This window comes from Eufriesea mexicana, unplaced genomic scaffold (assembly GCF_001483705.2).
Source record: "Eufriesea mexicana isolate 0111107269 unplaced genomic scaffold, ASM148370v2 scaffold933, whole genome shotgun sequence".
Taxonomy (NCBI): domain Eukaryota; kingdom Metazoa; phylum Arthropoda; class Insecta; order Hymenoptera; family Apidae; genus Eufriesea; species Eufriesea mexicana.
In genome coordinates this window covers 198,001-221,721 of record NW_016909064.1, presented here as the reverse complement: position 1 = coordinate 221,721, position 23,721 = coordinate 198,001, and the positions used below count along the sequence as shown (strand labels likewise).

Sequence of the window (23,721 nt, the reverse complement as noted above, 5' to 3'; positions counted from 1 at the left end):
CTCTTCCCACGGACCAGGACTTCGGGAGAAAAATTACCATGTGACCGTGTCAGAAGATCAAGGAGAGGCTGCTGCCGCGATCCCCTAATAGCTCCCACCTATGTTTGCCAACTGGGCAACTCGCGTCAGCGTGCAGACCAATCGGTCCAATTCACACGAACGACCATCCATCGACGGAACTCGAGCTTTAATTGCTTTTGAAGTTAAATACAAATCTATCGACGCTGCGTGCGTTGTGCATCGGTTGGCAGTTTGACAAAGCGTTAAAATCCCGCAAAAACGATCAGCCGATATACCTGTCCCCGTTCGCGAAATTCGAATCGTAAATTCGATGATAGACAAGGTCCTGAAGCGAGCGTTTATACGGTGGAAGGTCTAGTATCGATAGGATATCGATAGGGGGCTAGTGGCCATATGTTCTGGTATTCCAACGGTCTATCGGCCGCTATATTTTCCGGCCTGTTCTTTATCGCGCAGCCAGATGGAGATGTAGTTTATATATCCTCTTTAGAGTTCCATGTCTCTGATATCTTTCGCTCCGAGTATTTATTCCGCGTCTTAACCCTTTGCGCATAGAACTATCTTTGGTATAGATGTTCAGCTGGATTCTCGTCTCTTCGGTTCTCCAGTGTGCGACGAAACGGTGTACAGAGCCGAATTGTGTCGTTATAAAGCTGGAAATGTCATCTCGCTTTGGCAAACGTTGATTTTCGGTGGGAGTAGGATTAAAGTTAACCAAAGTATAGCAAAATTTGCCAATTTGATACCTCTTTGATACGCAGCATTTGGGGAATTAGAAAAGGGGCTCGGGTGGTTCGAGAAGTGAAAAGAGTATATAATAATTCAAAGCTGGATCAGGGCCTCTAAATAATGAAAAAATATTTAGAGGTAATGGTAGAGAGAGAGAGAAAATTTTAGCTTCTGGTATTTATTAATTCCCGAAATATTCATGAAAGATTCGAAAAATACCTTTGAAAAATTTTTGACAAATATGAAAAATTCTTTTTTTAATGTGAAACTTTTGAAAAGTTTAATTTTCGAAATATTAATAAAAACTCTCGATACTGTGTATCGAATTTCGCCTATACGCGTGCATCTGTGAAACCACGCAATGGTATAACTCCTCTCGTCTCACCAATACAGTGACGATGATCACTACTGTGTCACAGAATTCAATATATAATATAATTAATTTCTTGGAAACTAAAAAATATTCCAAGCTAATGTTTTATAATTTGAGTCCACCGCATTTCTCATTTCACAATTTCGCGCCAGTGATATGGTTTGAAACAATACCCATTATTTAATATATCTTAATATTTCTTGCAAGTGTTATTGTATTACTTCATTATTAAAAGTACATTATTTTATGATTTTATATAAATCATAAATACAACTTAATTTAAAATTATAAAATTATAACTTGAAGTAATACAAATTATACTACTTTATCGTTGAAGTAAAATTATTAAATTGAAATTAAACAATTATTGTAGTATCTTTTAATCCTAGAATACATGCATTTGTGAAATTGACATCTTTCTTCAAGTTTTGATTTTTGTTTCATAGTGTTGCATATTTCATCTCTGATTAGTGTCATTTCGTTATTAATTAGAATAATTAATACGTATTAATGCTCTTTGTCCTTTATAAAATGCTCTTTTAAACAGCATAGAAGGTAGTTATCGTTCTTTTCTATTTTATTGGACATCCGTAGAGTGTTCTTTCCTCTGTTTGGACAATCCTGGTATACTATTATGGTATACGAGTGACTAGTCCTTGATCTGTTTCACTTGGAGATTTAAGGATCGATTCAATTATGGTACGAAGACTCGTGGAGATATTACTGTAGACCAGCCTCTTCTCGAGCAATAGGTGGATCAGTTGTTCGCTTAACTTCATGGAACATCGTTTTATCCATCGAACGTACATTTCTTCTCATCCGGTACTATTGGTCACGTGGTCTAAACTACTTCGATACCACAACAACGACAAATAAAATTTCTCTACAAACATTATCAACGTTTATGCATATCGCCAATCTACAATCTCACGGGAACAATCACGTCGCATAAATTCAAAAGCTTCCGCTATACTTCCCTAATCCTCGCGATCTCCACCGAAAATAGAGGAACCAAAATAGAATCTACGAAGGTCGTTAAACGGAACAAAAACGGGTAAAAACAATCGTACCTCTCGCTTATGTTCTGCCGCTAATCCAAACCCAAAAACTTGCAGCGTATTTCCATAATCCTCGCGGTGCATTGCAGAAACAGAGAAAAACACGGGATCATAGGTTAAAACTATCCACGAACCTGCGGTTACGAAACCACTTGCGTTACCTCTGATTAAAAACCGTGTACACGAGCAGTGAGAAAATCACCTCGGCCATGGAGATCGTTTCGTACAGCTTTCCGCGGCGTGTTGCGCCACGGCTTGCGATTAGTAATGCGATTTGTATTCCGATTGTCCGGAGATTACACGCGAATTAAGCCCGGGGAACCTCGATACTTTTTAATATCGCACGTCCTGAAATTAACGCGGGTGGCAGCAAGCCTCGTCCTTCGTTGTCGCGGGGGTTACCCGGATTAAAATTCAGCGTACGCGGCAAAGGGTAAACGCGCGGATTGATCCGGGCCGGAAACCGCCGCCGAGCTTCCTCCGCTAGGCGTCGCCCTGGAGATTACGCGCGAATTAAAAGGGATTTTCTGTGCGTGCAGGATGACCGAGTTAAGCGAAAGAAAAATGTTTCGCGGTGTCTATCGATCCCCTTGCGTAACCCGCACCATCTCGTAACCGTTCGTAACGTCTTTCGTAATCGAGAATTTACGTAACACGGAGGAATCTCGTAGCCGGCCCTCTTGCACAGAGTCTTGAAACACTCAATGGACGAGCACGGTTGGATCGATCCTGGGGAGAATTCTCGCGGATCCGCGGTTTCCAGCCGGGATCGATCCACCGATAGTCCGGATCTAGAGACCGATACTTGGCGGTTTGAGAAGATGGATTAAGCGGTTAGGTGGAACGTTAAACGGCCTTTTAGCGGGCCGCTAAAGTTCAATAAAACGCGAAAGTAGGCACGAGTGTTCGGGGGTCTGGAACAAAATATACTCGACGATTACGGAACTTGAACGCGGCCTTACTTCTTCCCCCTCAGGGCTTTCTTTTTCCTCGGAAGAAACGAGCGAAGATCGATCGCGGAGAACGACGACGATTACTTCTCGCGTTGTTTGCCGTTTTCCCTTTTCTCTCTTCCTTTTTCCAGCTCCTTTCGCGTATCGCTTTAAACGACCACGCGAGAACCTCGGTCCCGACCGAGCTCGTGGAAAATGGGGAGAAAATGTAGCAGCTTCGAGAGGAGCCAACCAGCGACGACCACGGTTTATTTAATTTATCGAGCTTTATCGCTCGCTGAAGAGCGCACGATGACGCGTGTTCTCGTTCGATCGGTCGATACAGTGGAGGAGGTTCCCCGGAACGAGCACCCGGAGCCAGCGGGGCTGGCGTGGCCGGCTAGATCGGACGGATCGATGGATCAATCGAACGGACCGGTTATTCGATATCCGATGCTGTTTCCACGGTTCGCCGGGCTTTCAAAGGTTCGCGAGAATTCAAAGATTCCGGCGAGCGCGGCGAGCAAATTGAAGCAGCATCCAGAGGCAAGTAGGTAGCTCCGAGTAGCGATAAAAATGGTGGGTCGAGTATCGACTCGGACTCGCGCAGCGTCTGCAAAGGGGGAACGAAGCGAGAAAAGAAAGGAACGATCTGGCGGATGTAGCCCTAGGTAGCCCTAGCAGAGTCGTCGTTCCGTTCCTCCCCTATTCCTTCGGCTGAAAACCGCTAAGCTTACCTAGACAGAGAAGAGAGACAGTTAGCGGGAAGATCGGGGATGGTTAGGGACGAGCGTAGAGGGCAGAAGATAGATATACCTGGGAACGATCTAACTCCAGGATAGCGTGCAAGCGTTTCTCTCCGGTGGTGGTCCGTCTATCTCGCTCTCTCCGCTTCTCTCCATCCCTATTCCAGCACGCAGCGAAACACACGAGGGGTATACACGTACCGGGGAGAGACGGCGTGATCGCAGACGGCGCAGACCGTAAATTCGAGCGCGTCCGCCGGTGTTGGAGGATAGGCCGCGGACTCGGGGTGCTGGAGGGAAAAGCAATCAATCTTTGAGAGGCAGATGAGTGCAGGAACCTAAAATATAGGGCAACACAAATTTAGTCTGGCTGCCGGTCCACGTCCACGTGTCGACGTGAATGCGCAACCGCCCGGGTTTGTAATCGATATTGCCGACAAGGCACCACGCCCTGCACCTGCGAGATGTGCGGGATATGCAATGGTACCGAACGCTCCGGGATCCGCATCCCTCTCACCCTTCACCTCAACCATCACCTTCTCCTTCTCTTTCTCCGTCTCTGTCTCCCTCCAACATTTCGACCCCACTTCAACTCGGTTCTCTATCCTCTTGTGTCTATACCCCCCTCTCTCTCTCTCCCTATCTGTCTCCATCTCGCTCTATCCCGCTCCATCTCGCTCCGTTTTCTTTCCTCCGCTGCCGGTCCAGTATCTCCGTCTCTCTCGTTTGCTCTCGGCCTAGTTATCCGGCTCTCCTTCTCCTTCTCCGTCCATCTACTTATCTATTTATCTATCTTTGTCGCGGAGCAACTCCGATTATCTGGTCGGTTCTGCGCGGAGCGGTACACTCGTCTGGGGAGTTTGCAGCGCCGCGTTGCGTTGGCAGCACTGCGGGAGGGCTACGCGGGGTCCGCGCGGTCAGCGTGGAGGGAGATTGATGCACAGAATCGGTACACGCTGTCCGAATGGACGGGGCGATTTACGAAATCGAACTGCAGGTTATGCGTGCACGTATACACGGGGAACGGGACACGGGTAATGAGCGGATATTTTATTTCGCGTCCGGCCGCCGCGCCGCGGGATCGGATGAAAATTTAATAAGGGTCAACGGTGGAACGCGAAAATATCGGCACGCCCCATTTACGCTGCGTTCCAGGTGTAATCGGGGAACGGACGCGTTTAACGGAAAATTGCAACCGCTTTAAAAATACACGCCGACGACGCGTCCGCGATTTCCCGCGCAATCGAATTACACGTACGAGCTATTTTCGGCTAATGGAAATAAATTATAGACCCCCGACAGGGCTCTTGCCCCTTTATAATGCACCGATTCCCCGGCCCGCCCGCGCTCGCGTAAATACTTTCGGCCTGCTCCCTGCACTCGATAATGCTAAATCGAATGAAATCCCATCCAACACCCGGGATAAACAGGTCTTCATCCCTCGCCCGCCAAATTTTCAAAGCTGGTCAGACGATTCCAGATTTTCCCATTTCGCCTCCGTATGTGTACAGTACGTGTGCGTGTGTACGGGCGTTTCAAAGATGATCGAAGGTGTAGTGGGCACTTCGGCAGCAAACTGACTTTGTTTTCGCGAATTTTACGAATTATAGGCCACTTGAAAGATTCGAGGATCGAAAATTGGAAAACTGTGTGTATAGGACGGTTCAAAAGATCGAATCAGGGTGGGTTTCGTTATTCGATGATCCTTCGTGACGAATATAGTCACTTCGTCGATTTGGAATTTCAAAGCAGGGAGTTGAATGTTTTGATCCCGTTTTGTAATTATATAAGGCGTTTCAAAGGTAAACAAACTCGAGTAGAGGTGTTATTTGATAGTTCATGAGTGAGATCGATTTCTTTGTTGCACTATGCTTGTAAACAGGTGTGAAATATTTGGAGATTGCATACAGGGCATTTCAAAAGTGGTCGAATGTAAAATAATCGATATTGTATACAGGGTAACCATTTTTAAAAGAACACTGAATTCTGAGGGAATAATTGGAACGTTTCGTGGTTCTAGAATTCTAAAAATATATAAATATAAATATATATAAATTATATCTATACGTACAGGGCGTTTCAAATTGGAACATGAATAATTGAATTCGAACAAGAATGGTATTTGACGTTCCATGATTAGTAGTTACTATACAAATAAACAAAATTCATCTCTCCAAACTTTTCAAACAGCAAGAACACTTCGAAATTTCATACAGAGCGTTCCAAAATCCAACAAACTCGAACAGGTATATATCATTCACATTTTAGAAGTAATCTGTCTTGATCTACCCCTCTGAAATTTCAAAACAGGGATTCCAGATTATATCACATGTATTTATGTGTACAAGGTGTTTCAAAAATGATCAATCTCGAACAGTGGCATTATTCAATGTTCTATCTAGATGTATCCTGATTTCGTATACTCTTCCAAACTTTCAAAACAGGAGATGGAATGCTTAAAAATTCCAAAATTCTCTATCTATATGTACAGGGCTTTCCAAAAACAATCAAATCTCAACAGGACTATTACTCGATGTTCCATTTAATATTCAATTTAAAAATAAATTAATGTACAAAGGAATCGGAGGTACCCAAAATATCCAAATGTATAAGACGTTTCAAAGATGGTCGAACACCAACAAAACTACTTTTCGGTATTCTATAACAAATAACCATTTTAGGAATAAATTGAATCTTCCAAAGCGAGATATAAAGCACAGATATCTAAATTCCAAATCTCTATTTACATATACAAGGAGTTTCAAACTCAAACAAACTCTGCTCTATAAGATACATTACATTGATCTTCGTATACCCTTGAAAATACTCCAAATAAAGACTCAAAATTTCCAAATCCCAAATTTCTGTACCTCCGCGTACAGTATGTTCCAAAACCGATGGAACTCGACTCAGGTATTATCGGATACTCGGCGATGGGTATCCGTTTTAGAACCACCCTGTAGAGAGTTCGTTCCAGTTTCTTCGACGGGTCGTCGAAGCTTTCCCGATTGGCTACGCCCTTGTCTGAGCCGGACAGTGAATGGGTCGGTGGAGTTACGTCAATGGACGATGCAAGCTGAAAAATACCCGATGTCTCGGCCAGTCCGCGACTACCAAATGGATTGGATTGATCTCTCTGCTCGCTCTCGCGCTCGTAAATCGTTCCAGTCCACCCCCGGCCATCATCTGTTATTGTTTGTAAGTTAATACCCCGCGCTGTTCGTTACATGCTCCATCAATTCCGTCCTGAATATGTAAGTCCACATCAGAAACAACCCCGTGCACCCTCATCCCAGCCCCAAAAACGAATCCAAACGAAGCGCATTAAAATCCCCAATCCCGGCAACGGATGCGACGAAAATAGAAGGCGAGCACAGCCCTGTGCAAGGTCGTTAATTCCAAAAAGACTGTCGCCAGCGTCGCAACGGGGGTTCCGTTTGCATAAGCAGCTTATGACTCGTAATAATGCAAAAAGCATCGGGAGTCTCGCAAGAAAAGCTCCTCCCCAGTTAGAGCAGGCGGACCCAGGTTTAAGCAAGAAGCCGGCGACGGACCTATCGCCGTGCTTCGATTCGATTACACAGGGTCTTGTAGTTTACCAGGGATCGTTAGACAGGGCAGAGGCCCGTTTAACGTTTCAATTTTCCACGTCCAGGGCTCGGTGTCGTTTTTGCGACCCGTGTACCCAGCGTTGGAACAGAGTCGTCTGTTTAAGCCGTTTTAAGCCACGACAGGCGCGGGCTAGTTAGGAAAACAAAGTGGTATAAACACGTAGACCGCCATGCAACGCTGGTTTACGAGACACGCGATTCCGATGTTTCACCCGATAGCATCGGGAATTTAATATACGCGTACACAGAGAATCGACCGTTGCGAACGGGACAAATATCGTTCCTCCAGTCGACATCGATCCCCTCCTCTATCACCGTGTTCGTTAAAATCGAAAACTAACATCAACAACGCCACCCTTCCGCACAACCCCGCACCCTTTTACGCGTTTATCCGCAGAGGCACGTACGGATAGAGATTCGAACAGGTCGCAAAAGGGAACGAGGTTAGGGTGGCATAGGCTGAGGTTACAGGCATGGGACTCTGGCTTCCTAATTTGTACCTCAAACGTTTCCCGCGACTGAGACCCATCGATTCCAAGATGGCGGACACGAATACGTCGCGCATAATGGCGGACGAGCCACGTCAAAGTATCTCGTGGGATATATGTAAATATGTGAATATTTCTGAAGTCTGTAAGGATGAGATGTATGAGATCTGAGGGAATTCTGGAGCGTAAACGAAGATGTAGGCTGGGTCACTGGAGTATTCGTGGTAATTCGAAATTTATCATCGAGGGTGATTGGTATGTGCTGTCAGGGTGCATACTGAGGAGTGTTCATCGATGTATTGTAGTTTTTGGACGTTTTACAGTACGATTATTGTGTACTTGTACTTTAGTACTTGTTTTAATTATGGCACCTCGAAATTGGTGTTTTTAGATTTTTATATTTATGTTTTTGTATTTGAGGAATTTCTGTGGTATAAATAATACAAATAGCAATTGAAAGAAGGAAATTCCATAAATATCATAGCCAAGAAAAATTATTTTAATACCATCCCCGTGGTTTTTCAAATTAATTAACAAATTTATCGGGCTTTAATTTTTAATTAAACTTTGATACCGGAAAATAAAATTGACCTAGGATTAGTAATTAAAAGAATAAATTACCTTAGGGATAACGGTGTAATATCTTTTCAGAGATCTGATCGATAAAGACGTTCGCGACCTCGATGTTGCATTTAGAAAATATTAACCACTAAAGTTTACAAATTGCGATTTCTCGACTTCGGTATAATTCAGAATTTCAGTCCAAATCGACGTAAACAAACAAACACGTCAAATTACATATTAACATTACATAAAATCCAAAGTGGAAGAAAATGATTTAAAAATTTAATTATCTCTGAAAATACTCCACTCAAAACCCTCAGTCGGGAGGAAAAACATTTCTATAAACAGCTCAGTTTCGTTAATTTGTAAGTACCCTTAAAATTCGGTATAAATATAAATTGAATGAATAAGTAAATTATTATAATTATTACTACATAAATAAAATTCCAAAAGGGGTAAGAATGAAACAGAACGTGGAGCACAACCCGACACAGGACCACAAAGGGTTAAAGCAACACCCACCAACGCTTGGTCCCTCGAGGCAAGCCCAGAATCCCAAAAAACACCAATTATTTCTCCCACCCGAGCGAGCTGCAGCCACGACCTCGATAATCGTGACGTATCACGATCGCAATTAGCGAATCCTATCGAATCGAATCGGATCAGATCGTTTGGTACTCGACGATTTCCACTTTTGCTGAACATTCCATCCTGACCGTATCAAAGGCATCGGCTAATTACGAGACATTCGAGTAGCAGATATCGTAAGGGCCGTTGTCGTTGGTTCCTTCCTTTATAACTGGCCGATGGAGCCCGGGGAGCTTTGATCTCGGCCGGTTCCCGTTTATTCCGAAAACTTTTGGTCCATCGTGGAAACAGGGACGGGAATTCAGCGATTCGGAGCTGGAATCGAGGGAAAAAAGCAAAAGCCTGGCCGTCTGTCGGGCGAAAAATTTAATTATTCCTGAAACAGGCGCGGCGAGGCTGGGTGGTACCCTGTCAAATTTTATTTCCACGTTACACACAGGTCGTCGGTGTGAGTCCTGTACAAAATTCCCTGTTCAATTGTATAACACAGCAGCCTAGTGTATATACCCCGACGAACGATGTTGATTCCCAGCCGGCTTTGTTCTCCACGCTGCACAGAGAATTTCACTCGAGGTAATTAGAACAAGGAACGAACTCGTTGATCGAGTTAAAACGACTATGCTACCGATGCAAAAGAAACCTCTATCCCCTGATGTCGGATGCGTTCTGAACGTTTCTTCGACTTTTTCATAACGCGGACCACCCCCGAGCAGCACGGTGGGTAGTAAAAAGCCGCCTGGCCATTCACGTTCCACCGATGTATCTGAATTCGCTCTTCTAATTCATCCAGCGAGACAAAAGGACGCGAATCACTTTGTTCTTCAGAACGTCCCACGCGAGAAAATCGAGTGGATTCCAGAGAGAGAGACAGGCGAACAGGGTAGAGTCATGGGTCCGCGAGTCACAATGTTGCTATTCTACCTATAGATCCGTGGAGTCCTGTTACCATTCCAGGCAGCTGAATCATTCTCCCTCGAACGATCTTTCGACTTTGCGGGTCTAGAAAGGGGCAACTCGTTTTTGTCCCCCTTTGTCGTGCTGGATGTTAAGACTGCGAGAGAAGGAGTCTGAAGAACCGTGGCATGTCCAAGTAATTCTGTCTTCGTTCAGAAAGCCATGCAACAGTCGCGATTTTTGAATTATTCTGAGAATTTTGAGGAAATATTCTATGATTTAACATGAAAATCTCATTCGGTTGTTTATTTTTAGGGTTATGGTACTGAAGGATAGTTGTGTAGCTCTTTGTGTGTCAAATGATGATATACTATAGTTGACTATAGTCTTCGATGCAGTACCCTCGATTTTTGAATTATTCTGAGAATTTTGAGGAGATATTACATGATTGATTCTGAAAATCTTGTCCATTCGTTTATTTTTAGGGTTATGGCACTGAACGATAGTTGTGTCACTCTTTGTGTGAGACGTGACGATATGGTGCACCGAATTATAGTCTTGGATGCAATTTGCTTTACTCTAATGGTTATAAAAAGATAGTAGTTATGTTACTCATTATGTATTATACTAAATACTGCTTGTGATCGAATTACCGATGTAGAGATATGAATGTTTGAAATTGCATATTGACTAACACTCAGAACCGTTTGCATAACTAACTAACTAATAACTTAACTAACTTCGAATTTCAACTTACTTTATTAACTACCAATTTACTTTCTAATTTACAATCTCCTATTCTACATTTTGTATATTTAAAATTGCACCGTACAAATATTTACCATTAAACAGTGAAATGAAAAATATAATTAGCTAACTTTGAACTCCAACCTAATCCATCAACTATCACTTCATTTTCACGAATTTCAGTCAAATACTCTAAAGATTTAAAATGATACGAAGATTATTCCTATCACTGATACTCAAACCAATCTACAGTCTGCCCTGTACCCAGAGGCACCTAGCATCAAACACTAAACCCACAAGAATCATTAACTAACCTCAAATTCCAACTTCATTTATTACCTCTAACCTACTATTACAATCTACTAGTCCTAAATCCTAGCTAATATCTCAAATATTTAATAGAATTCTAGATCATTGTTAGCAATACCCAACAATAAAAGGTCCCATCATACTGCTCTGTCTAATCCTCAATCAAGGTGTCTTTGCCTAAACACGATCTACTACCACTAAATCCAATCTAACATCTCAGATATTTAAAAGAACTGTAAATCATTGTCAACGATACCTAACGATACAAGGATCCATCATACTGCTCTGTCTAGTCCACAAGTGTTAAAGGGTTATAGCGTAAAGGAATAGTAGTCAGTGGAAACGGTTGAAAAATGGTATAGATGTTTATTAAAGGGGCAAACGGTTAAAACATGTATACAGTTTTCCCAATATTTCCACTGACTACTATTTCCTTGCGTTAAAACCCCTTGACACCAAGTACGGTGTCTTTGTCTAAACGCGATCTACTACCCCTAAATCTAATCTAACATCTTAGATATTTAAAAGAACTGTAAATCATTGTCAACGATATCCAACGATAAAAGGACCCATCATACTGCTCTGTCTAATCCTCAAGCACCGTGTGTTTGCCTAAACGCCTGGAATTACTATTTCAAAAGTCGGGACACGTACTTTTAAACACGTCATACTATCCCAACCAGCCATAACGGCACTCTCGTTACGGCCACTTGTACCAGAGCCCCCTAGACTGTCAGTCGCGTGAAACCTCCATTCCTGCGAGCTTGTTATCAATGTTAAGGTTGTTTGTAGGGGTAGAAGAGGCTGGGGGATGGATTATACGGAGCCACGAACGGTTTAATTCCTCCATGGGCGTGACGCCCGCGATTGTTGCGTTTCAGAGCGAGGATGATATCGTGTTGTAACCTGGTGGAGAATTTTAGGTGGAAAGCAGCCCGAGGAATGTTCGTAGCTGCTAGTCGGCCGGGTATTCCAGAGCAGAGAGTCTGGGCGCGAAATCGTTAAATGGCCCCGGGCGGAAAGAAACGAGCAGAGTTCATCGGCTGCGACGCCCGCTCTTTTTTCCGCGGCGGGGCCAATTTTCACTAGAGTTAATCGCCCGATGGCACGCAGTGTTTTTAGGAAACGTTCGTCAGCCACCACCGTGCCATTTTCGCCTAGACCCGCGTTTAAATAAGCGGTAGACTCGGTTCTGTTGTGGCTCTCCGTCTCGTGGCTTTGTCTCTGGCGGGGTTGCCACGGGATTTGTGAAAGGGAACGAAAGGGCACATAGATGACTTTTCACCACTGCGTCATACGAGCCTGTGACTCTGTGACCTATGAAGGCAGTGGAAAAAGTTTATCGACATTTTGAGGGAAACGAATTATTACAGAAGCAATTTTTTTCCTTGTTTTTGTATGGAAAATCTTGTTATTTATTCGTTAAATTTTGAAAAAAAAAAAAAAAAAAATGAAACGAATAAATCATTTGAAACGTTATAGTAAAACCACTTTTTTTCTTTTGTATGAACAAGTGGGAAATTGATTGCGTCAAACCTTGTAGTTTTTTTTTTTTTTTTTTTAAGGGTTGTGATTAATTTTGACACCCTCGAAGAAAAGATAAACCATTGACAGCAGGAACGAAATTTGATAAAAAAGCTAGTTTGTTTTCTTTTGCATAAATAATTAGAAAATTCTTTATAAAGAATCCTATCGTTGCGTTGTCTCAAATGTTCATCATTCAATTTTGACTTCCCATAAACAAATATATATTGGTCCTATGTATAACAGAAATACAAGAAGAAAGCTACTTTCTCTCTCTCAAAAAAAGAAAATTTATAAAAACCATAAAAAATCTGAAATTGTCATAGAATATCCAAAGAATAAGTATTTTCTTCAATTACATGGAACTCATGAGAGTTTACATTTTAGTTTACTAAAAATAAACGAAAAATTTTTAAAAATACAAGAGATATGGAATCGTCATAGAAAAGCTACTTTTTTATTTTCCACATAGATAATTAAACACATAAAGTGCTGCATCCAATAAAATTTCAGCCTCCCTCGAAAAGTAAAAAGAAAAGTTACTATGTATAACAGTGAGAGGCCAGAAACTGTAATAAAAACAATGCCATTCTTTCCCTTTCACGGAAACAATTAGCAGACACATAAAAAATTTCATACTTCTTTTATCTAAAGCAGTCGGGGTCGAGATTAAATTATGATAACCTAGAAGAAAAAATGGATGCACAAAAAAACTAGTAGAGCTATTTTCTCTCACTCTATGTAAATAATCAATACACTTATCGTAAAAAATTTTATCTAACAAACAATTTGACCCTTGGGAAATTTGGGAAAATTGGGAAATTTTGACCCTTCGTAAAAAAGAAACAGAAAATTTTTTAAATCCAAAGACCCTGAAAAAAAAATTCGTTTTCTCCTGTTCTCCAAAAACAATAGAAAAACACATTATAAAAAATACAGCAACACCTCAGGGTGGTCGTACTTAAATTTCAACCCCCTGTAAAAAGAGGTAAAAAGCATCGTGAGAAACCAAGAATTGACATAAAAAATGTATTTTCTCCCCCATTCGTGAAAAGACCAAGCAAAACCGTGGCGAAGTATCATCAGCTTTGTTTTTCGAGGGGGCTGCAAATAAATTTCGGTTCCCTACGAAGGAGGGAAAAAAATGGTCGGAGCCATAAGAGACCCAGAGTTGTCATAGAAAGCCATTTCCTCCCCTTCGTGGAAATAACTAGCAGACTCGTCGTGAAGTATCGTGGGTTTCGTTTTTTAAGGGGGCGGCGAATAAATTTTCGCCTGCCGCGAAAAAGAAAAAAAAAAGAAAAACGGGAGAAAGAACAGGAACCATCATGGAAAAGCAAAGTTTTCCCGGTTCCACGGGGGTAGGAACCGAAAGTTTCAGTAAATCTTTCTCCTTTCCCCCATTAACCCGGCCACCCGGCCACCCGGCTGGTCTACGTGGCAGATTATAGAAGTTTGTGAACCGTTTAATTTCACCGTGCGAACATTATGCCGTAGCCCTGTTACTCGGCAACATAATACACTCTAAGCACGCTTTCGCTCCAACAGTCGGCAAGTTTGCCAGCGTCGTTAAGAAAAGCCCGACCCGGTCAATGAAACTGATTTAGATAGAACAATCGTAACGCGACTGCTGTTCGAAATCGTCAGTGGAACGAGTCGGACAATGGTCGGGCATCAACGACTGTGCGCGACTTCCCCGGGAGCGAAATGAGAAATATTCACGAGCGCTTACGTTCGCTCTCGAGGATATTTTAGGTACCGTAGAAACAACGATGAAACACGATTACATCGGTAGGTAATTCTACCGTGTCCACGTTAACACCCCATTGTTGGTAGCCGGATGAGATTAAAACTTAATTTACCGACAGAGTCAAGCGGTGCAGGTTTAACGAAGAAGTATCGTCTTCGTACGGCGAACGTATCTGTGCGCTAGTGTCGAGAATAACCGAAGATGGCCGAAGACAGCCGATGATTGACCGTGACGAAAGACGTCGAACGCTGACAAACGAGGCGAGCGCGTCTGGCGAAGGGGAACGTACGATAACTCGGCGATTAGTTATTAAAGAAGGGTGAAGACAGGAAACAGAAGTAATTTCGAGCGTGTCGATTACCCCCGGCAGAATTTCTCTGCCCGCGCGCCTACCTGAAAGTCTCCCCACGGGCGAGCCCCTATAGAAATACCGTCATTGACTATCATCTATTCGAGGCCCTCCTCGCCTCGGGGTTATTTTTCGTATACTACGGAGGAACTAGGCCACTGGAAACCGAGTCTTTTTATCTGCACGCCGTCCATTTTATGAATTTTATGAAACCCCGGGATGGGTACGGAGATGAAAAAGTTTCGCGGGCTTTAATGAAACTTCGGAGAAAAGTTTCGTCCCCTCGCCCCCTCCCCGCCACCTCATCGCTGTATCCGGACTCGTATATTTTTCCACTGGATACAGACACGTGTACCGAGCCGCGATTTCTCCGCGCCTTTCGCGCTCTACAGACCCTCCATCCTATCTTCCTCCCTACCCCTTCCATTTTCCATCCCCACCCAACCCATCGTTCCTTTACGACATTCAACGACGATGACAGCGGGTTCGATGGTTACCGATAGTCGGTAGAGCGGCAATGGCCGTCCAAAAATCGAGTGTCGTCTGGTGAAACGAGCCGACAGATAGCGTCGATTATCGGTGACACGTAGGAAGCAAAGGAATCTATCATCGAGCTGGTTCACCGGCTCGTTTATCGCTAGGGGTCGCGACGTTTCGCAGACATAGCAACTCGCCGAATGTGCTAAACGCGCAGGTGGTGAATGGTTATACAGAGAAAATCGACGAAGCGTGGCCGTCACTGATTGCTAGGTGCAGCAAAACGTGACGGTTTATGAGAGGAGGGAACCAACTTGGAAAATGGTGCTCCTGGAATGGTTTGCGATGCTGCGATCAGCATCGTCTCGCAATCCTGTCGGGATTTAGGTCTTAGAACATCCACCTTTCATTGACGAATAAAAATTCGTCGATTGATTTCGCGTACAGTGACAGATGTGGAACAGAGGTGTGAAAAATCTGCTTGCTTGGTATACGTGAAAGTTATATACGGTATACGAGGGATGCTCAAATCGATATGTTTATATAAGTCGATTGGAAATACGTATTAAAGGCTCCATAATACCGTATCGAAGTTGCGCTTTGTATCACCTTCTTGGATAAGATGATCAAAAAGTTTCCCGATAAATCATTCGCGGTTTTGGTACAGTTGTTATCCTATTTCCCTTTCTCCTTTTCTCGATAATTTAACAAACTGTTAAACTCGTCGATAAATTAGAGATGCGATTATTGATTATCGATAAGTTATCGATACATAATTATCTATAATCAGAGTTTTGCTTCCTTATGACAAAAGAAACTTGCAATTGCCTCGAGTTTCTTATTTCAATTGGAAATTTTAGTAATAACAATTGCTGCTAAAGAAATAGATTTGTTTTGTGTAACACTAGTGTAATAGTAACAGTTGTTTAGTATAGCCCTATGAGAATGTAACTAACAAATCGCATATCGTTAACCAGGGTTGACGATGTGTCGATAATATCGGTAAGATATCGATAGAGCAAAAATAAAAGTGATCGAAAATGAACCTAATGTATTAATTGAAACAAATTCTATAAATGATAAACTCAAAATCAATTTATCTTGATTAGAATTTGGTATGAATAGGATATTATTTATATTTTATATTGACGAACTTGATTGATATCAAGTTCGTTCCTTCGACAAACGTTGTCCTGTTTTCAAAAATAATTTTTCATTTAACACACGATTACCACTACTGACAAACACTTAATAATTATAATATCAAGTTTCAAAATATGTATTGGACCTTACTTAGTCCACCATACAACTAAATCGAACTCTACTCGTTACATCGTTTCTTAAATATATCGATCTCTTAATGAAATTATCGATAAACCTGAATATCGATATTATCGACATAACCGTATACCATGTAAATTTTATCCCTTTTTCTATCGAATAATTTTAGCTACAACGAACAAAAGCTATTTAATATTAAAAATGTTCTAATCAAAGAATTTGAGAATTGTTCGATAACATGTGTTTCGACAGTCTCGCAATCTTTTCTAAACAACGTTCCTCACCGTGTACATGCAATCTCGAAACTTTCGACCAACTTTCCTCCCTCGTGGAAAATCCTCAAGCAACCCGGCCCAAAATTCCTTCCAAGGTACAACGTGGTTCCCTTGCTGTGCCAGTACTTCCCATAGGAATTCACCTCGAAAACTTGCAAATTTTCGACTATCGAGTTCCCCTCGTCCCGCCAATTTTACACTCTAACCTCAAACGCTTTTGCACGTATGCCACGACACTCCACCAACATTATATCGTTATATTCGCGTACACTAATCGGGTTTTTGTTTTTTTCTTGTTGCAGAAGCCGACTACACTTTAGATGATTCCTTTTGGAACGAAGAAACAGTCTTTGGTAAGTGGATGACCGAGAAACAGGAACAGTCTACTAACAGTGCTTCGCGAGAGATACTGACATCTTGCGCCCTCTTTGCTAGTGACAAAGAGTGCACGGGAACGCGAAGTTGTGGTACGATCGCGTAAATACACAATACATAGGAAGCTATAGTCAAAGTCCGCGTTCTCTTTGAAGTTCCCTATGCACGCCTCGGCGAGGTAGAAAATTCAACGCGTTTCGAATAAGAGAAGAGATACTAATCGTATGCCGCATCAATGTTATCGCATGGGAGGGAATGAACACTGTGTTCTCGTTAGCTTTATCGGCTTGAACAAAGCATTTTTCTAGACCGTGCAAATTCTCGTGTTTCGTTTATCTATACCTCTGAATTTCTAAAAAAATATATATATTATCATATATGATATTTTTATATATTATAATTATTATTATATAATTACTGTTGTATTACTATGTATCAAATATACACTATCTTGTATAGGTATTTGAACTAGTAATGGGTTTCTCGACACGTCAAAGCTTTGAAGTCTTTGAAACCCAAAGGCAGTTCTGAATTTCCATAATTCGAAACTTTATACTTTTCTCCTGATTTAAAACTTCGGAAAGAAATATAAAATTGATAAACACAGAATCAATAGATCTCATTAACCATTTTCTTAACTTTATTTCGATGCTCTCATCTCGTATTGAAATACGAAAAATTTTCTAACCACAAAAATTGATTTTGATTTGAACTCATTTATCGATAAAATGTTAATTATAAATAAAAACATTACGATTTTGATAAAATCATAAATCTTTCGATTAAATAATATCGGGTGTCCAAATGCTTACGTACAGTAGCCTGGTACATACAGGGTGTCTCGAAAATCGTATTCGTCCAATAGAATAATGATTCCACGTGCAAAAGTAACTCAACAACTGCAGTAAGTGTAAATTCACATGTAGTATACCCAGTGTACTGCACGAGCACCGAACATATCTTCAACCTCACTTTTCTCGAAAACGAAGCCGTAAATGAGAAAATGTTATTCTTTCTTTTCGACTTATTTTTTCATGTAAAATCATTACTCGGCCTGCTGTGTCACGATTTTCGGGACACTCTGTATACAGACCCGCTAGGGATCCGTTCGTATCGAAGGACATCCGCGAAACAATGAACTCGCAGATTTCCTTCCAATCGCGATGAAATGTACGCAAAGGAACAGCAGGGGAGACCGCATTGCAGCACTTCTCTCGGAAACTCGATCTGCGGTTACATCTAGTTCTCCGGACGCGCAGAATGGTTTATTGTTAAGTCAACAGCAGTGATTGGCTGGGAACACGAAACTTAAATTGGGTTAAATTTTAGACGAGAGGACAATGCCATCGAAGTATAAAATGGTCGAAGGTAAACCGGATGAGGATCGTCGCGTCCTACGACCGTAAAATCTGCTAGATCGCGGGATCTATGACGGCGTAGAGGATCGTTTGTATTTCTGGTCAACGCGGTTTTCTTTCACTTAACAAGGCAACGCGTTCTCCCTTTCGTTTCGCGGAACAATTCGACTTGTCCCAGGAAAAAGTGGCGTTATCTGAATTACAAAACAGGGGACGGCCTAGCAGTTACAGAGTCGAACACACCTACCTCGGGGATTAATATTCATGCTGCTATTTAATTACGCGTTTACCTGACTGGGTATAGGCAGAGAGATGGTTGGGTCCGAAAGTAAATCCTACGTGAATTTGTCATTGGTACAGGTGATATCTAATGATATGTCATGTCGGTTGGGTTGACGATTCGTATTCTTGAGTATATACTGCTGGTATCATAGTCGTTGGACAGTGAATAGTTCAGAGATCATAAAGGAGTTGGTGATTAGATCCGCTTGGACCCATCCTGTATTCGTATTACCATCTGTGTTTCTGAGTATTTCTCAGAATTATTTGGTTTATGAACCCGTGGTTTATAGACCAGAGTTGCTCAGTATTATTTGGCTTATGGTCCAAGTACACTCGTGAGCAAAATTAAGGGAATAACTAATTTTGGTTGAAAATAGACAATTTTAAAGTGCTGTTACTTCGTAGAGAAACATCATACAACACTACATTACTCCATTAAATACATATGAAACATACACTAATACATACACGTATGCACAAGTCCGACGTTACTGGAATGTTAATATAACATTCCTCACTTAAAATGTGATAACTCGATAACAAAAAATCGTATGCCAACTTTTAGGTGGTTATTATTGTACAGAGGAAACCTCTACACGTGTATCGTAAGACAAATTAAAAAAAGAAATTCTTAAAGTCCACAGAGCGGTTTAAACTTATCAAACCTTTTACATGAAAGGCTATCTTCATTTTTTGCTTTATTCTTTTGTATAAAAAAATCTTTGAAAGATGCCTGTTTACGTGCGTCAAAGTCCAAGCTTCAAGCTTCAAAATGAGCCCACGCTGACTGTTGTACAATATTTCTTCACGAAGTAACGCGAGTTCAAAGACTGACAATTTCTCGACCAAAATTCCTTGATCCCTTAATTCTTTTTTTTATTTGATGCAGTTTCAACTTCTAAATAGAGATTATCTTGCAAATTCTTTAGTTTTGCTTAGGAGTATATGTTACTTGAATTAGCCGTGATTCTGGTCGTTAGTGTAATATCGTTCATAAAATTGCGAAGACCTAAATTACTTACTTGGCGAAGTAGATCGATGCACCAAACCCCCAAGGTGATGCTCAGTATTCTACGTTTTTCTGTGTGGACTGAAGCTTCTTAGGGTTTTATTGATCTTCTCGTCAATAAGAGCAACGAACATTGTGAGAAGAAGAGGTGATAATGCTGGCGCTCAAAGGAGGGTGAAGCTTCCAACTCCTAGGATTAACTCAGACACCATAAATCCAAAAATGACAGATTTGTATATGGAAGTATGATACGATATACGTAAAATATTCGCTGCAGAGATGAGAAGATGGTTAGTGCAAAGACTGTAGATCTGAATGGGCATCATCTTAAACATAAGAAATACGAATTGTTTGTTAACTTGTTAAAATATTCTTCATTTTGTTATTTTGTTAAAATATTATTACGCTTTGTTATTGTAGGAAAATTAATCTAATTTTTCATAGATTGGTACAAGCATCCTCACTGACAACAATCCTGAAAATAAAAAACAAAAATTTGTATAACTGGTTAAAAATATCATTATATGATGTATAATTTGTAACATCAAGTTTAATATTATGATGAACGTATAAGAATTAAATGAATAACCCACAGACTAATTTTTTGAAATAGTTTTTAAACTGCTATTATTTTTATAATAAATCTAACTTCATTGAAATACAACACAATACCAATAAATCATACCAATTAATAGTAAATCTCAATGTTACCCACTCAATTTTAAAATAATTTCTAAGGTCATTACAAAAATACTATAATTCTAATAGTACATTAAAAAATTGACTATCTTTGACTACATACTTCAAGCTACAAAATGAAATATTATTTCTTCATTTCTAAAGAAATTATATTTTACAGCCCATTCTTATTGCACGTTCAATTTCTAACTTAAATTCAGTACAATAATGATACAATTCTAATAATACATTACCAAGTTGGATACCAGAATTATTACAATTATATTCGTCCATTTTAAAAAATACGATAGCAATTAACAGCTATCTGGACTATCAGAACATCTTGTTTTCCTTATGTCAAGTTCTATCAATCCATCACGTCCAGTCAGCCATCTAATTTCTACGCAGTACTGCAAACCGCGACGTTCCTACAGAAACAGGACAATAAAACCGCCTGCCAACGTGACGCGTGACAAACCCATGAACGTGGCCAAGTTAATCGGTCGGTAATGTCAGCTAAACGAACCGTTTCTGCGAATTCAATTTACGAATACAGTCCCTTGGCTTGCTCCTGACTAGCGATAGCCCGATTTCAGCAAAACTCTTCAACTTCCTGGCAACCATTCTATAAAGAAAATATAAGATAGAACCAAAGAAAAAGGTAAAGGAGGCAAAAATACGATAAAACGAAAATACACGGCTAACAGCGTGTCTTTGCTTAAGAAACTTTCCGACTACGAGAAAATCTATTCGGAATACGTCATTCATTTGCGTAGCTTCATCGTGGCCCTGGTGCATCGAAGAACTTTTAAAACTTCCCATCGTTCAACCTGCAGGAAAGCAACCGTGTATAGAGATCGGAAATTGCGTGGAGGATTCGCGCTCGTAAATACCAGTTCCGTGAAAAAATACCTGTGGCCCCCTTTAACCTCCAACCCCCTTTAATCGGACTTTACACTGGAAACTCGAAGCTATTCCAGCTGCAGAAAATTACTACCCGCCCGCGCCGCTCTTGTTCGCTTCGACAACGAGATTTTATGTTTCCAAACCTTCGACCACGTAGAGAACACTGGCAAGGGGCACGTAAAAATGGGCCAAAGGTACGCGAATTCTACAGATCGATCTTTTAGCATCACGCGAGAAATTCGGATACCTTCTCGATCGTGGAATATTTTATAGCACATAAACTTTATCGCAGTTTTATCCTTTAACAAGCACCTTTATGTATAATATACGTTACACAGCCATCTTGATTATACCTATTTACAGTCGAGTTGCTCAAGTGAGACTAATTCGAACGAAACAATACCACGTGATAATTATTTACGAATATTCGCACGAAGTGCCACCGATTCTTGCTAGATGGCGAAGTTAGTACTAATTGATCACATATTCCTATAATCCTGTATTTTCTTACAGGTTCCTACTTAACCATCATTTCTGCAGAATTAAATTGTCCTTTCGCGGATCAAATTAATCCTTTTGTGAAAATAATCCTAAGCATCAATCTTACGAGGAGAGTGCATCTCTTTCGGGTTAGCGATTTAGTTGAGACTTTGTAGATTTGTAGATATCGTTATGCAGATTAAGAAAATATATCATTATAGCGGCAACTACTGAATAGTTTTTGAGATATTTGCGATTAAAGTTTCATTATTTCCCTAATTATAGATATATTTCTAATATTTTTCAAGCGAAGTCGTGACCTATCGGCAACGATCAGCGATTTCTATGCTGTAGGACCGAGGTTCGAATCCCGTCCATAATTGGTAGTTTTTTCAATCTATTTTTATTTCGTGTTCGTTTTTCGTCTGTGAAAACATTGTAAATAAACAATTGCAAATAAATTTTCTTAATAAAAAAATTTATTTTTTACGCTTTCTTATGCTAGTATATATTTATTACAAAATAGTAAGAATATTATGCAAGAAAAATACTTTTCTATAGTAATCTTATTTACTACAGGAAATACAAAACCTATTGCTCCTGTAAGTATTAATTATTAAATTAAACATCGTATAAGAATGTTGCCTATAATTCCAACTTTGCTGTGCAGCTATAAATGTTCATGAATTAATTACAAAAACTTGGCAATTTATTAATTTTCTACTGTTGAATTGATTTCTGATATCCAGTTCGAATACAAATTTTACCGCCTGCGATCAGCGCCATCTATTATTTGGGCTCAAAAAGCAAGAAAGTAGTAGGAATATAGAATAGGCAAGGAGGTTGTTGATGTGCATGTCACGTGGTAGACAATGGCAGGGAGGGGATAGAAAAGGATAGAATGGCTCCGGCAGTGAATAATTATTAATTACTCAATTTCCGTAAACAATTTGTGAACCTTTATAATTTCCTTGCAAAGCTGGAACTTCAGGCTACATTCTTATATAACTTTCGTAAAGAATTTAGCTCTAAATTGTTAGTTATTAATATATTATTAATTTTTGCTTTATGGCGTCTATGATTTCGTAACGACGACCATTACGATCTTCCGTGAAAATGTTTAATACTAAACGAAACTAGAAGCAAAATGTGATCAAAAGTTATATGAGAAGATTCGCAAGATCATTGTCTTTCTAATGAGTGCATAAAGTTTCATAAATTAATTGCGTAGAGGATAGTAATTAATGCAAAACCAATGGCGTCTTCGACAACAATTCAAACACTCCGTAAAATAATAATTAATAATTAATTAATTAAGGACAAATTTATATCGAAAAATATATTGGAATGTTCTCGAAGGATCTGCCTTTACGATGCAATTATAAAAGTTCATAAATTAATCGCAGGAATTGAGTAATTAATTAATTTTCTAATAAAAATTCAAAAAGGAACACTAAGCACCACCTATAGTTTTGTATTGGAACTAACGGAGCACAAGCTTCCAGATAAAAATCATAGGTTGCGCTGACTGTTCCTTTTTGAATTTTTATTAGAAAATTAATTAATTACTCAATTACTGCGATTAATTTATGAACTTTTATAATTGCATCGTAAAGGCAGATCCTTCAAGAACTTTCCAATATACTTTTCGATATAAATTTGTCCCTAATTAATTTATTATTAATTATTATTCTACGCAGTGTTTGAATTGTTGTCGAAGACGCCATTGGTTTTTCATTAATTACTATCCTCTACGCAATTAATTTATGAAACTTTATGCACTCGTTAGAAAGACAATGTTCTTGCGAATCTTCTCATATAACTTTTGATCACATTTTGCTTCTAGTTTCGTTTAGTATTAAATATTTTCACGGTAGGTCGCGATGGTCGCCGTTACGAAATCATAGACGCCATAAA

General features: G+C 40.4%; 1 protein-coding gene across 16 annotated transcripts in view; it reads left to right on the top strand.

Annotated features, from left to right (window-relative positions):
• mmd (disintegrin and metalloproteinase domain-containing protein mind-meld) overlaps window positions 1-23,721 on the top strand; it is a 122,778-nt gene that overhangs the window by 57,880 nt on the left and 41,177 nt on the right. For all 16 annotated transcript variants that reach the window (XM_017899473.1, XM_017899468.1, XM_017899472.1 and 13 more), the window contains one exon: window positions 17,019-17,069. In XM_017899473.1, the coding sequence (XP_017754962.1) occupies window positions 17,019-17,069 (51 nt within the window). The remainder of the gene's footprint in view (window positions 1-17,018; window positions 17,070-23,721) is intronic.